The following is a 17,213-nucleotide window of genomic DNA, read 5'->3' as shown; positions in this document are numbered from 1 at the left end:
GAATCACAAAATACTCCTTTAACAATTAATAAAGTTTATAATTGATCATAAAGTTATACTAGGCCCTATAATTGATCATAGAATTCCCTTTTCGGCGCACTTCCCCCATTTTAGGCTATTTTACTGCACCTCTTCCAGGGCCTCTCTTTCAACCTTCAAAGTCTGGTGACATGTTTTAAGTATATTTAAGTATGTTTACTGATAACCTTACCTGATGATTATTTTGTAACTTATATTTGTTATTTAATCTTTTTGTAAATATCAGCATAATGAGCTACCAAAGGGAGTATCGTTTACATAAGCAACAGCCACAACTTTATGCCTCAGCATAGACGTTTACAAGTCTGTTAAAAATCGTTTTACTTTACATGAACTCTCAATAGACGGTTATCGATTTTCGTATCGACTGCGTGTGCGTCTAACAAAATGAGCATGCAACGAGAAAGTTTACATTGGTATCCATGCAAAATTCAGCATGGCCGCCTACACAGCGTATTCGTGAAAATTCTCGCGTTCATGTTTTGATTGATTTTTACCACGAAACAAAGTCTACTGGGTGCAAAAACTGATGTATCATAATCCTTAATGGTTGAAGAAGATAATAGTGTAAAAAGCTAGTGATGTTATTTTTGCCTTAGCAGTTTTATTGACGACGAAAAAGTCATGCCCGTGGAAAACGGAGACCACAACATGACGGAAAATGGTGGTGATGTTGTTACCGTAGATGACGGGAACGAACAAGCTGATGAATCGGGTGCGCAACATGCGGATGGCGGGACCGGTGGACAAGATGGTATTGTAAAACCTAAAAGTAGTGAAGAGCAATCAAACGCAATAAATGGAGCTCATGAAAATACGGAGGCTCCTGGTAGTGAAGTTGAGAAAAATGAAACTAAAATTGAGGCGAAATCTGAAACAAAAGTTGACGAGGAGTCTGAGAAAATCCGTCCAACTGAAGGTGGGGGTGATGTAGCAAATGTCACAAAAGAAGCTCCAGATGAATCCAGTAGCAAACAAGATCATGGGTCTGCCAGTGTTAAAGATAATCACTCTGATCCCCCTCCTAAAGGAATTCCAAGTGGCGGTAGTGGTGACATCAAGAGAAGTAAGCCTGCAGTTGCAAATGAAAGTGGTGGAATTCCAAGTGCAATCCAAACAACAGCATCAAAATCTGTGAAAGATGTGAAGAGAACTCAACATAGGTCGAAAGAGTCTGGATCATCTTTGAAGAAGTTGAAGAAAGGCATCTTTGTGTCGTATTCACCTGATGGAAGCTTCACAGAGAGACGATTTGTGTGCATTACCGTCAAACAGTTCAAAGAAAATAGTCTTGGTGAAGACATCTGGTTCGATAAAGATGAACAAAATACAGATAGTCCAGCATGGTTTTCACAACGCATGGATGCTGTTGAGAAATGCCGGGCTGCTGTTTGTTTTCTGAGTGAAAGCTATTTGCAATGTCCGGTATCTGTGTACGAGTTACGAAGCTTACTGGAAAGACGGAAGTCATCGAGCGGTGTACCGCCGAAAGTGTTTGCGATTCGTTATGAAAATGTGGAACTACCTAGCAAGTACAAAGATTTGATTGATCATACTGTTGATTTGACTCGTCCGGAGTTAATGAAGTTGAGTCTCTATGAAAGAGCGTCTACAGCTATAGGTTCTTTACACAAAGAAGTTGAAGCATGTGCTTCCGTACATGCACCATACGTTCCACCAACTCCAGAAAGAGACTTGACTAAGGAGTATAAGAACAAGAAACTTTGTCGATGGACAATCAATGATGTGCAAAGTTGGCTGTATGATCTTGGGATCAAAGAGTTCTACTGTCAAAGCTTCCTGGAGAATGCCATTGATGGTTTCCTCCTGATGTCCGTAATGGATCGTGACCTATCTGAGGTCATTGGTGTGGATAGCAGAGTTGCTAGAAAGAAGATCTTGCAGCAGATAATCAGCATCTTGGAGAAAGAGCACAAAATGCCGAATAATTGGCACCTGAGATCAAGAACACAGAGAAGTCGTCCTGACAGTGTGTACCTGGTATATGATCCAGCTGATGTACAACTGGTTCAGACACTGAAGCAGGAGTTGAAGAAGAAACATCTTCAGGTACAATAAATTTTTAAAAGTGTAACCTATAATTACCTATTCTGGGAAAGACAGATTAAACTGGGCACCAATATAATTAAATCTGAGTTGCTACATACCCTGAGCCCCTGACCTCAAGTTCCAGTCTGGTCTTAGCAAGTAATTGAGGGAATTTACCTGTCATTTGAATAAAATTGCCTGTCCTTATTTGCCCTTTAAAACATTTACCAGACTTCCACAGCCCATTGGGGGTTGAAAGAGTTCAAATATGTTGCTATGGCCTTGTTTTGCAAATCTGATCTCAGGGCCTAGATTTCGTCTTGGTTTGTGAGAATCAAATGTATGATACAATGAGAGAAGTTGATTCTCACAACTGAATCTTACGAGAATCGATTCAGTGATTCTCGTCGAAATCTAGGCCCTGGATCTCTAAAAAGGTCATTACTCAATAGCCTTTCTCAACACCTACAATTATAATGTAGCATCTGTCAATCTTAGGCATTAATTTTGCCCATCCCAGGAGCAAACTCCTGTCTAAAATGACAGGCAGACAGGTCAGTGGCTAGCTAAGACACTACAAGTACTTCCAGTCCCTTACAAATCGGGTGTTGTTTTTCTTTTCTTTCTTTTTTTTTTCTGGATGCTAAAATTACCCAAAATTTCACTAAAATCTGAAACAAGATTTTTTTTTGCAAACATATTTTCTAAAAGTGTATAAATTTTGGCCCCAAAACGGTTGCTTTTACATTGTACATGATTTTAGCAAAATTAAAAAAACAAATTCTCCAAAACGCAAATTCTGGGTCGCTCGGGCCCGTAGAACAGGTTGGGGGTTTTTTTGTCGCTTTTTTTTTTTTTTTGAAAATTTATATTTTATGTCTAGGTACATTATGTTTAATTTTGTGACTTGTACATTTACATTTCAGGTGACCAGTCACACAAAGTTAGGTCAATCAAAGGATGAATTCCTCCAAATCAATGGTCCACAGATAGCTGCCGCAAAGCATGTCATTATTGTGCTGACTGCGGGCGCTTGCCAATCTCCATTCGTCTTCCAAGAAGTTCTCTTTGCTGACTGGCTTGGCAAAACTCTGGTTACGGCAATGTTCAAGAGTTGCTGGGATAAGTTGAAGGCGTCTCTCAAAGCTATTCTGGGTAAGGATTTTCTCAACAGCATATAGCCAGCCTTTTAATGGTGTGGGGGGGGCTTGGGCAAAATCAGTTTTTCATCCCCATTTGTTTTTTGTTTTTTTGCCATTTTCAGTCATTTTAATGACACTTTACTCTTTGCTGTCCCCATTTTATTCTGAAAATCTTTGCCCCCCCAGCTCCCCTATGCCACTAAATTTTTTTTGAAAATATTTTCACTTGAGGAAAGAATTTGTATTATGAGTGATGTTTACAATCAGCAAAGATGGCTAAACTGAAAAACATTGTTTTTGTGGAGTCTAGGGATGTAAAGAAAATCATGTTAGCACCTGAAGACAGGGCGGTTCTCGAACCACCTCGCCTGCTTTGGCGACCACCTGCTTTTTCAATTACTTTTGGTAGAGGTAAATGAATTTGGTGGTTATCGGCTGGGCACGATTATCTGGCTGATGGTGACTGTACCCACCAAGTGTCATGCCCATGCAACAGTTTTTACTACTTTGACCTCAGATGACCCCTGGTGACCTCGAAATGACCTTCCAAAAATTAGGCTTAAAATGTTGACTGTACCCACCAACTTTCATGCCCATCCAACAGGTTTTACTAATTTGACCTCAGATGACCCCTGGTGACCTTGAAATGACCTTCCAAAAATTTGGCTTTAAATGTTGACTGTACCCACCAATTTTCATGCCCATCCAACACTTTACTAATTTGACCTCAGATGACCCCTGTTGACCTCGAAATGACCTTCCAAAAATTTGGCTTTAAATGTTGAATGGACCCACCAAGTGTCATTAATTTGACCTCAGATGACCCCTAGATGACCTCAGTGACCTTGACCCACTAACCAATACAAACCGGTTCTGTCTCGGGTCAAGATGCACCCACCCACCAAGATTGAGGAACGTGCGACTCATAGTCTCTGAGAAAATAGGCGGAAAGCAAACTTTAACCAAAACTTTAACCAAATTTGTCACATACACACACACACACCCCCTTACACACATCTGCACGCCTGCACGGAAAAGTGATTATATAGTCTCCTGCCTTATCAGGCGAGACAAAAAATGATGGAAAAAAAAAATGAAAAATTTTATTCAAACTCAGGTGAAATATTTAAGAATAAGATGTCAAGATCATAAGTGTCCAAATCATAACGTGGAAACATGGCATGTTGCCTCAGGGGATCGACGCTAAGTCAGGTACCGCGTGAGCAAACTCAAAAATAGCGAAAACAGCGCGAGCATACACAAAAGAAACTTGGCGTAAGATAAGCAATGTTGCCAGGTCTGTACGCTGTACCGGCGTCAGCTGAATTCGAGTACGCTTAGAAGGCACAGGCATGAAAAATTCCAATCTGTGTATTTTAGATTATTAAAATAATCTAAGGTCCAAATACTGTTACTCTGAATGTATACATGTAGCGCTTGAATCTATAAACCGGACATCCCAGGCATGGAAATTATATCATGTATGGTCAGCATGACAGCATGTATGTAACATTAACAAAATCCAAGAAAAATTAGAATGTGTTTGCTGAAAGTAATTAAAGTAACTTGATTTAAAAAAAGATGAGAATATATTTTAATTGATTCATGTAAAGATTTTCTTAATGAATCAAAGTTTTAGTTGAGATTGGAAGGTATGTGGTAGTGTGTGTACAGAAAATAATAATGCAAAATAAGAATCAAACATACGATTGCACCGCCACCAATCATTAAAAAAAGTCTTTATTTTCAAAAATTATCTTTTGTTTAGAGTGATTTAGACTTATGCAAAAAAAAATTCCGAATGCTGAAGAAGATTATGACCAATCAGGGACCAGCTGACACATCATTAATCATTTTATGTGTTTCTCTTCTTATCTCAACTTTGTTCTCAGGTGAATGTCCTGCAATCGACTTTGAGACTCGTATGTTTCCAGAGAGCATGGATATCTTACAACATCAAATCAAACCTCTACGCAAGGTTCCTGGCGTCGTCTTGGAGCAGAGTTATCTCAACAGAATGACTGAAGGGATTAAATCGCTACAAATCATGTCATCAGCTCCAGGTATGTAATGATGAAGGGAGGGGCCTAGTGTGTGCACCACAATTAAATTCATGCACAGGTGTACAAAAATGAGCCAATTTTGATATTTGAATGTATTTTTTTCCTCTCACCCTTCATCTACGTTATATTTGGATTTTGGAGTCCATTTGGTACATCCTTAATCATCAAGGCCAACACCTTGAACATGTACACAAACCAGGTACCGACAAATTCAAAGACTTGAGGTGTGCAATACTTTCCGAATTCAGACAAGGTTTTGTAGGTCTAAATTTATCACAATAGACTAAAGAAAACGCTATAGCAAAATTTTAAAGTGAAATGTGCATAATTTTCCGGGGTCACTCCCATTGTGGCCTGTACACCATCCGCGATAATGAAAACGCGTAAAAAGGGTAGTTTTTCGTGGGTAAGCACAATACGCACGTAACGCGTTTAGGGTGTCAAAAACATGAAATATTGGAAAAAGGGTAGCAAAATTGCAATTGCTAATACGCTGAAATGAAATTTAGGGTATGAAATTTGATGCAAGGAATAAAATCCTGTTTAGGGTATTGTTTTAGCCAAGGGTTAAATCCTTGTTTAGGGTGCTTTTCAAAAGTTGATTATCGCGGATGGTGTACAGGCCACAATGGGAGTGACCCCCCCGGGATAATTTTATGCTGTTCTTAAGGGATCTAAAATGGCGTTTATTGCGTTTCGACAGTATTTTTTGTGGGACATGAGAGCACCTCAGACCTATCGAATTGCATTCTGAATCTGAAGCATGTCTTTCTGATATCAAATAATTTTCATTTTTGAAAATTACAATATAATACAAATTTTATGACAAATTATACAAATTTGATATTTTTCAAATTTTTGATATATCAGTCCTCGAAGTAAATTATATAAATCTAATGATATATTCTTAAAGTGTATGTAGCAGGAAGGAAAAGCCGACGGTCAATTGAAAATTTTGACCTTTCATATTGAAGATATGGATTTTTTCCCAAAAGCGACCTAATTTTTTTTTGGTGTTTGGGGGAAAACAATCCATATCTTCAATACTGAAAAGGTCAAAATTTTCAATTGATCGTCGACTTTTCATCCCACCTACATACACTTTAAGTATAAAACATCAGATTTATAAAGTTTACTTCAAGTACTGTTAAATATCAAAAATATCAATTTTTAATGATTTGCCATAAAATGTGTATTAAATTGCTAATTTCAAAAATCAAAATTATTTGATATCAGAATGACATTCTTCATTATTCAGAATGCAATTCGATATGTCTGATGTGCTCTAATGTCCCAAAATAAATACTGTCCAAACGTTCATACCCCAGCCCGTAACATTTAAATTTGCCATCACTGAAATTTCAGAAAGCAGGACAGTCCCACTTTTTCACTTTGGAAAACCCCAAATGAGGGACAGTCCCTCAAAATGAGGAACAGTTGGCAGGTCTGGAGTCATCGTAGCATCCAAATGTTTCCTAGTAATTGGGCACTTGTTTGTAAACTTCAAAACACCAACTATGATTATAATTATTTGAAATAATTTCTGCTTTTGACTGTTGATTCATTTCAACCTTCATCAAATGTAACATTATCCTCAAGCAGAGAGATTCACTAAAATGTACATGTGCTTTGAATTAATTAAAGAGTTTTTAGACTTGGTGCATGGATTTTGTAGTGATAGATACACAATCATTGAAATGGAAATCAAACATACAGCACCAGCAAGTCAACAGGTTATTTGCCAGCTTTTGTCTCGCTTACAAAAGCACTTCCTCTCTCAGCTTCCATTTCAACTAGCTTCATCAATCATTTTATACTTGCAATGTGTGATCAACAAACATTGCCTTAATTAGACTTCTCCGTAGTCCTTGATTTTTACCGAGCTGTCTGGCATATATCGCCCATGAAATCATATTGAATCAATCAACAGCGGCGGCGCCAGGAATTTGGGGGGGCATTGAGGGGGCAAAGTGAATTTCAGGGGAAAATCAAAAATTGGGCACAAAATTGCAGTAAAATGTGGCAATTTTCATAATTTTGGTTTTTACTGGGGGAAACAGGGGGCAAGAGTTCTGACTGGGGGCCCCTGTGGCACCACCACTGTCAATCATTCAAATTGACTTTATGGAATCACATTGTCTTGCTCAAGGGCTTAGGCAGCCAGCCGTCTAGGGAGTGTTTTACACACCCAAATTTGTAAATACACACCAATATGCCCACATGTCCTATACTTCGTACACAAATCTTAAATTTACACAACCAGTTTTTTTAGTGTACACACCCAAACCTTCAAATCATGCCTATAAGTCCCTGCCAGGTCTTGCTATTAAATTATGAGGCCAAAAATGTATTTTATTTAAAAAGAAGCTGGAAAATTAAAGGATGTAGCTCCCGGGTGTAGCTCATCATACTTTGTTTTACCCCAGTACAAAAGCACTTCCTTTAGCCTTCAAAGCCTGGACTATGCACATCAATCACTGTCATCATAATACAGTAGTGGTTATAAAGGGGCACCTTTAATAATATTAAATTTCCTATCTTGAAAAAGGGGGCAGTATTTGGGGAGTTAAAACCACACCAAAAGGTTGTATATAAAATAAATTCCTTCCAATATTTTTATCATCAATCATTTGAGATACTAGCATTTGTTCATTCTGTATATTTGTTTTTGGATTATGTCTTTACATGTACATTTGTAGGAGCATACATTTTATTGACATGGTTGACTATATGGTGAAGGCAGGGGTAGCGTTAACCCCCGATTGGGGGTGAATGACCCCCTAAATTAAAAAAATATTAATTTTTCACCCTCCATATATTGGGAATGTGCAAGCTCGTGGGTGAACTCTGACCCTCTACTTTTGGACCGTACTCCTACCCCTGACTACACTGCAAAATATTTTTCACCTCTGAGATCCCCATGTATTTGGATTTTCTGAAAGCTCGGGAGTGAAAAACACGGGAAAACAACCCCCGGCTTTCGGACCTTAATGCTACCCCTGGGCGAAGGGATCCCTATTCAATTTCTTTGTTTTAAGATTTAGTGTTCAATTTAAAAGTCTTCAATTTTAAGTGTTCAATTTTCATGTACATGTATGTGCACAAGTGATGTCTCTTGAGTTCAAATGTTAAACCATACATGTAGTTACCGATTCCTTTATTCCTGCAAAAATTTTCACAAGAGCAAGAAAATTAATATTACATGAAAAATTATAATGAATGAAATTATTAATTACACAAAATGTTTAATGCTGATTTTTTAAATGTGCAATCAATTGAGGAATTACTGACGTGCTGACTATTAATTCTATTTAATGAAGTGGTGTGCTCAACGGTAAATTTGTTTATTTACTTATACTTATCCATAACATCGCTTCCATTACAACAAGTAATAATCTTTTTAGCAGAAAAACTTAGCAAAAAAAAAAATAATAACCTACATGAGCTCCAACAGTAAAAGATGTATGCATAACATTGAAGTACATGTACAAACTGCTAAGTTGTTTTTAACTGCCTGTATCAAGTTAGGAAGAGGGTTTTTAACTTTGTTTATATGTCTTATGTTACTCCCCCATTGGATGTTGTGTCATATTTTCCCTGTTTTTAATTGTATCAAGTTATAGTCAGCATAATGCACAGTGATTTTCACTGCTGTCCCAGTTCACTTTTGTAAATTGTATGTACATAATTTGTGTTGCTTACTGTTGTAGTTGCAGGTTTTACACTTCTGCGGGCTATGGATTTGGGTCATTTTTGGCCATCAAATTTTACTTCTGTGCCTATACCACCACTGCACACAGTTTGTCCACTCTGAAGTACAAAGTGACAATGCACTCGTATACAGCGCGTAAACAGTGCACATTGCTGCGTCTCTGCTGAGGTATGCGTGCCTTCAAAGTCGGCACAATGTGTGGTGCGTCCGCGTCAGTACTTTGTCCTTCAGAGTAGACCGACTGTAGTATCTGTGTTCTACTTGTTTCCCACATCAAACCTTGCTCCTTCTTTTCAGTTCCTATATTTTTCTCATTATACCCGCATGCGAAGCATGGACGGGTATATTCCCATTCTGTGGTTTCTTCTCCATCTCCTTCTCCTCCTCCTTCTCCTCCCATCAAACACATCATTCTGTCAAGCATAGCGCTAAAACTACAAGGGCCCCAGGGCCCATATGTGGTACACTTATGGGCCCTACCCATGAGATGTGCCTTTGCCCATCTCGGCCCCAGAGGTCAAGGTCACGGGCCCCAGGGGCCCAAATGTAAAAACACAAACCATGCCGTTTCTCATCAGATGAAGCAGCCTCAGGGCCCTGAGTTGGTACACTGATAGCCCTAGGGGTACTCTATAAATACAAGTATACATGAGCCACATATGTTATATATTATGGGCCCCAGGGCCCCAAATGTTAAAAATATGGGGCAACAGATTGACAAGCCTAGCTCTAAAGCTACAAGGGCACTAGGGCTCATATGTTGCACATGTATAAGCCCTAAATTGTAGATGTGCCTTTTGCCCATTTTGGCCCCAGATGTACAAGGCTAGAGGCCCCAGGGGCCCAAATGTTAAAACAAAGGGCCGGCTGTTTCTCAGCAAATAAAGTAGCTACAGGGCTCAGATTTGGTACACAGATAGGTTTTCAGTATTATATTATAATATGTATATATGTACCCCATATGTCACATAATATGGGCCCCTGGGCCCCAAACGCTAAAACATAGGGCCGGTCGTTACTCTGTAAATAAAGCAGCTTTAGGGCTTAGAGTTAGTACACAGATTGCACCTGAAAATCACATTGTTATATGTACATGTGAGCCCCATATATTACATTATATGGGCCCCAGGGCCCCAAACGCTAAAACATAGGGCCGGCCGTTACTCTGTAAATAAAGCAGCTTTAGGGCTCAGAGTTAGTACACAGATTGCTCCTGAAAATCACATTGATATATGTGGTCATTTTCACGGTAAAGGGTGTAACTTTTGATTTTTAGGGTCAAAATTTCAAACCACTTAAATATGTTTCTGTTTACTGAAATCATGCATAGAAGCAACTTAATTTCAAGTAAAATAATGTTTCAAGGCTTAAACCTTTTGATTTCTAATAAAAATTTGACATTTGCATAACATTTTGGTTAAAATCTAAGAAAAAATGTATTTTACATAACCTCAGAAAATTTTGACATGAAAGCTGGAATACATGTGAAATTCCATTCCAAAGTAAGTCAACAGATATAAGTTAAATTTTATACCATGTTTTGCTATGTTTGTAATTGCAGTTTTGAAAATTTTTAACATCAAGTGTCATTTACAATGGAAATTTCCAAACCTTAAACATATTTTTAAGTTTTAATTGGGTTCCTAAAATAATTTGAATGTCTAACTTCATGTACAAATACTACTTGATGAAAGGAACCTCCCAGCCAAGTTTCACAGAAATTGGAGTTATTTTTAGAATTGGCAATTCAAGCGATTTGTGTTTCGGAGGCTTCAGTTAACAACACAGGTGATCATAAAAGTAAAATATTTAGCTAACTACTACAAGTTGACATAAAAAATAGGTAAAAAATATCACAATTACCAATTTTCATGCTTTGCTTCTAAGTATTGAATTTCAGTTGTGACAAAAATTAAATTATCACAGCAAGTCATTTTTTTTGTTTCGGAGGCTTCATGTTAACAATTGTTAAACATTGCAGAAGTAGTTTTTTGAAAACAACAGTGTTGGGATCATCTAAGCTGTTATTTTCTGGTGTGTATTGAATCAATGATTCTATGCGGCAGATATTGTAGATTTATCACACATTAATTTTTTCACCCATTTGTTAAGTATGGTGTTTTTTGCATGTGAAGCCTCCGAAACAGGCTTTTTAAGGTATCAGTATATTTTTCAAACATTAACCATAATGTCAATTTTTTTTTAATTTATGACATTCTGCACATATCAAGTAATAATTACAATGCAGATATCAGTATGAAACACACCAATTTAGATATGCATAGATGATAATTAAGTTTACTGTTGTTTCGGAGGCTTCATTTGTTTCGGAGGCTTCAATTGTTAACGGAAAGTTTGTATTGGGTCCCATTTTCAAACGGTGATATATATCTCCACGATTTAAAAACATGTGACTTGAGGATCTAGTTTGCTACATTTTAATAAATAGATTGGATGAGCTCTTTTATTTATATTTGCACAAGCTTGCTGAACAGTTTGTTTCGGAGGATTCAAAAAAGTTAACGGAAAAACGGCTATTTGAAGTCAAGATTTTATAAAAATTTTAAAAGCTTGCAAATCGGCTAATTTTTGTTACCCATTTCAAGTTAAGATAACAACTGTTATGAATCAAGAAGAAGTGAAGAAATAACCAAGAATTATGAACCAAAGCTACACCCACAAAGTTTGTTAACAATTGTTAACGGAAAATGAAGCCTCGAAACGATAAATATCGAAGTCCGGTTCTCAAAAATACAGGGCCGTTCACAATTAAATCTAATGTGGCAGTGTTTACTGAACATATGACTGTACTTTCAGGATAAGAAAAATTATCCATGAACTAACTGAAGAAAACACAGGGTTTTACAAAAATGTTACTGTTTTTATAGTTTTTCAAAATGGCAATATTAAGTACATTTAAGCCTGCTAAAACTGAACGCAGTAACTCCCAAAGCTGATTATGCTACCCAAGGTAGCTGCTAACTAGATGACTTATGTGGCCAAAATTATGGAATTCTGTGGCTTTATTAGAACACTACGGATTAAAATGTTAAAAATCCAAAGTTACACCCTTTACCGTGAAAATGACCATGTACATGTGAGCCCCATATATTACATTATATGGGCCCCAGGGCCCCAAACGCTAAAACATAGGGCCGGCCGTTACTCAGTAAATAAAGCAGCTACAGTGCCCAGCTTGAGTCTACTGATAGCACTAGAGAATTAAACTTCAACATATGTCCATGGGCCTCATAAGTCAAATATTATGGGCCCCATGGCCCCAAATGTTAAAACAAAGGGCCGGCCGTTTCTCATCAAATAAAACAGCTCCCGGACACAGAATTCGTACACATTAGCACCTGACAATTATATCGTTATTAACACCTACATGCCCCCCCCCCTCCCCACCGTACACACGTAGGACTACTGGACTAAACAGACATATCCGTATTATAATTACTAGCGGGATACCAGCGCTTGCTGGTCCCCGCTAGATGAGTAAATGGGGCGTTCACTATAACAGGAAGAATTACTGGACAGGTAGAATCATCGAAAAGATATACATTTTGATTTTTCGTTTCCATGTTATTTATTTATTTAAACCCGTTCCCATTTTTTTCTAAATCTGGTATTTGTTATTTCCTTTTAGCTTCATTTTTATTTGCTGCTTGTGATTTCCCGTTTCCATGTTTTTTATTTAATTCTGTTATAATTTTTATTAATTTTTCCTTCTTTCTGTATTATCATGTCCACTGGTCTCTGGCTCGCAAGTCGCGTGGCTCTCTGCGCCGTTCTGCCGCGCATTGGCGTAGTCGTGCATTACGCCGCTGGCCGACGCGCTGCCTGCCAGCTGCAGTGACGCGCAGGCTGGTAACTGATTTTCATAACAAAAACCCGTTTTTACCCATATTTTCACTGTTTTTGCAGCCAATTCTTGACCGATTTCAACCAAATAAAGTCGAGGCAATTTCCGTATATTCCTCGATCTCCGTATGAATTTGGCGACATTTGGATCGAAACTGACGGAGCCTTTTACATAAACCACATAGATACATACATACAACATTCCCCTATTTATAGTAAGATTAATATAATAATTGGAAATACCAGCGTGAAGCGTTAAGGCTGTTCCAGTTAAATTACATACCCATTGGCTGTTCTATTTAATTTACATACTCCCTCTGAAATGGTCCCAAAACAGGCTGTTCCGTTTAATTTACATACTCCCTCTAAAATGGCTGTTCCATTTAATTTACATACTCCCTCTGGAATAGTTTTCCCTAATCATATTGCATAGCCTCACTGTGAATAAGAGAGACTGACAACAGCAATCTATGGAGAGACAACTCCCCTGGGAGGGGACTTTTTACAATTTCTTTATCTTAAGTGCTACGAGAGTGCAACCTGCATTAAATTAAAGCTTGTGACTTGGACTTTCAATTTTTACACATTTTCCACCCAATTGGGCGACTTTTTACAATTTCTATATTTTAAGTCCTCAGCAATGTGTACACAGATAGCACCTGAGAATTATATTGTTACTAACACCCACGCACGCCCCCCTCCACCCCACACACGTAGGACTAAACAGACAGATCGTATTATATCATAATTGGAAATACTAGCGTGAAGCGTTAAGGCTGTTCCAGTTAAATTACATACCCATTGGCCGTTCCATTTAATTTACATACTCCCTCTGAAATGGCCCCAAAAAGGCTGTTCCGTTTAATTTACATACTCCCTCTGAAATGGCTGTTCCATTTAATTTACATACTACCTGAGTAAGAGAGACTGACAACAGCAACCTATGGAGAGTAAGAGAGCGACTCCCCTGGGAGGGACTTTTTACAATTTCTTTATTTTAAGTGCTACGATAGTGCAACCTACATTCAATTAAGGCTTGTGACTTGGACTTTCACTTTGTACACATACAATTTCTTTATTTTAAGTCCTCAGCAAAAAAGGACTGTAAGTTTGGGTACACCGATAACATGCGGGTATAGCCGTATTTGTGTACAAATATATAGCCTTCTAGTTTGATATTTCTTTTTAAGTTATTTTTATATTCTCTATTGTATTTTTCAGCTTGGGCAAGAGAGGCCAGTACAAGTGAGCCAAAAGTGTTCATCAGCTACCAATGGGACGTCCACAACAAAGTGCAAGAAATCAAGCGTATACTTGAGAGTAACCACATACCATGCTGGATAGATAACAGTCCGACAATCACCCACCATTCCCATAGTCAGCAACAACCCAGCCAGCAGCGTGGGACAAGCAGCTCCAGCTCAAGAAGTACCATCTCAACGGAAAGTGAAACTATGCAAGGGAACACGCAACGCAACATGAGAAATGCCATCCTGGTATTGTGTTGCATGACACCAAGGTACTGAATAAATTATTTTTTTATTGTTTTCACACTTTTTTTAAACAAAATAATTAAATATATTGTGGTAATTGTACTTGTATGGTGATAAAACCAGCAAATCTAACTAAGCCTAGTGTACACAATAATTTTGGCATTTTTCAAAACAACCTACATGGAAAATTAATTGCACCAGGTACCAAGGTGTTCGCATACTATAAGACAGGAGATATATGCAGGGAGACATTAAAAAATATGTGATGCAATCAAGCAAAATGAGTCGGATGTTGGGAATATTGATTTTGAGATACATTGTACAATCAATAATAGTATTCAACTTCCTTTGTATTTTATTGTTCTGAGCAACACTAAAATGGCCATATCTCTGGAACCATAAGTCTAATTATGAAGGGGTTTTCAGCAAAATATAGCTCCAAGGATGGCTCATATAATGAGATTGAAAACTGAGTTTTGATTTTGATCGACATCAGACTCATTTCGCATTATGTGGAATGTTCCATTCCAATTATTCGTACAAAAAGATCCATGTAACCCAATAAATGTAACTAGCTTCTTTAAAATTATAATGCTGACCATCTTCATCCCTATCTACAAACAGGGGTGTGAGATGCCACATGCCACAGACCAAAAGGAAAATTGCTAAAAAATGCTAAAACAAACATAAAATTGGTGTGAAAACACCAAATATCATTGGCTGAAAATAACAGAAAATGCATAAATTTTGGCAACAAAAAAATTAGCTGAAAAGAGGGACTCTCACACCCTTGCAAACAAAAGTGGAAGAAAGGTCAAAATAACAATATTTAGACCTACATCTTGCTTTTTAAGAGTATGTGAAGCATTATCAACATATTTAAGTCCCTCCCTAACAGAATTAAGGGGGTACTACACCCCTGCCCAATTTTGTGCCTATTGCATTTTTCTCAAAAATTATAGCGCATTGGTGACAAATGAAGATATATTATAGGGGCAAGGACTACAACTACTGCACTGGAAATTTTATTTCAGCACAGACAACAGTTGTGGAGTTACAGTCAAAAATGAGGAAAACCAATATTTGATCAATAAATCAATAACTACTTGCCTTGAGTTGCTGAATTTTCAGTGCAGTAGTTGTAGTCCTTGCCCTATAATATATACTGCACCAATAAAGTATCCTTAAGGGGTTTACTGATCTTTTGGTTTGATGCTGAAGGATAAGGAACCTGAAACAATAAATTTAAGATTTAAACAAACCTATCAACAAGCATATATCATTTTCTACTTTCAGGTACTTACAGAGTGACAACTGCATCAAGGATCTTCTGCTTGCGGAGACCTTACAGAAGCCCATCATCCCTGTACTGCTGAGGTTCATTCCTTGGCCACCAGATCATGGTCCATCACAAGTGAAGAAGCTCCTGGCACGGACGAGTCACATCGACCTGAGCAACGACAAGCTGTTCAAGCAGAATTTCCATATTCTGATCGATAAGATTCGCAGGTTCACAAGTGGCAAACATTGAAAACATAATCATTGGGTTGTTCCATTTGAAATCTAGACTCCCCCTGTAGAAGATTTACCTCAAGTATCCCACAGAGGGAGTATGGCAATTGGGTAACTTCCAATTGATATACTCACTCCAGTTGTGGAAGATATAGGTAAAGCCATATACAGGGGGAGTATGGGTTTCAGAATACAAATTAACTCTAACCAATTCCATTTAAAAAATGTACTCCCTGTGTTGAAGACTTGTCTAGAATCTTCCACAGTTGTATGGTGGATTCAAATGGAATGCCCATCCCCTGGATTATCCCCTGACCAGTGGCCACCAGACACTACACTGGGTTTCAGAGAAGAATGGCAGTCCCTTGCTCAGATTCATTGACGCAAGCGCCCTGTTAATGAGCAACATACACAGAGTTTTGCGTTCACTTCAAAGATGGCGATCTGCACAGATCAACTATTTTTAACCAATCAGATTATCTGTCTGTTGCTATGATTGTCAGGTGATTGATTCAGCCAATCAGAACCCCACTTCCATGTTTACGCTCTGCACACTCTCAAAATGTAAACAAGTGCCGTTCTTCTCTGACAAAAACTGTAAATGTGTTACAAATAAGGCACAATGACAGATTCTATGCAAACCCAAATGGCTGTGCAAATGTGCAACTTTCATAAAATTGAGATATAAGTTTTCCAAGCATGGTGTATTGAGGTACATCTATAGTATTAAAGGTAACCTGCTGTACTCTTTGACTCAATACATCTGATGTACCTTTACTTTAAAGTGTTGGGTGTAATTGTGGAATACATTTTTGTAAGGCCTGGCTCTTTGCCAGAGTACACATTTTAGGTATACAAGCACACATTGATGCTTGTTTGGTGATTTAAAATTGTTAACCTCATGATGGACAGGGTCTCTCGCTTGAAACTAAATGGGCTATTCCAGTTGAAATCCATACACCCCCTGTGGAAGACATGATCTTAATCTTCCACACATGGAGTGTGAATTTCAAATGGGGTTACCTGAATGATGCATTTGAAATCAACACTCCCTGTGCGGGAGATTAAGGTCATGTCTTCACACGGGGTGTATGGATTTCAACTAGAATAGCCAATCTGTCAGCAAGTAACCCACAACTATAGGCCTACTTTGTCCAACTCGTAATATGTGAAAAATATTTGGCTTTTTGTTACTGCGGGCATCAATAATGTTAATGTGTAGGCCTATATTCATAACAAACTGGGGCCAGGCATGCAATACGTGAAGTACAGGTTCTGTGCCCAATTGCATATTGTCGTTGGGCAGGAAAAACCTATGTACTTGTGGCCCTTGAACATG

General features: G+C 38.0%; 1 protein-coding gene across 1 annotated transcript; it reads left to right on the top strand.

Annotated features, from left to right (window-relative positions):
* Positions 1-448: 448 nt before the first annotated feature.
* Positions 449-16,766, top strand: LOC140165989 (uncharacterized). Its single transcript, XM_072189349.1, has 5 exons — positions 449-2,109; positions 3,015-3,243; positions 5,123-5,293; positions 14,091-14,388; positions 15,659-16,766. Exons 1-5 carry the CDS (start codon positions 664-666, stop codon positions 15,891-15,893), a joined length of 2,379 nt encoding a protein of 792 aa, XP_072045450.1. The 5' UTR covers positions 449-663; the 3' UTR covers positions 15,894-16,766.
* The last annotated feature ends 447 nt before the right edge of the window (positions 16,767-17,213 follow it).

This window comes from Amphiura filiformis, chromosome 12 (genome assembly GCF_039555335.1).
Source record: "Amphiura filiformis chromosome 12, Afil_fr2py, whole genome shotgun sequence".
Lineage (NCBI taxonomy): Eukaryota > Metazoa > Echinodermata > Ophiuroidea > Amphilepidida > Amphiuridae > Amphiura > Amphiura filiformis.
Note: the sequence above shows the minus strand (reverse complement) of the source record. Positions and strands in the feature narration are given on the sequence as shown.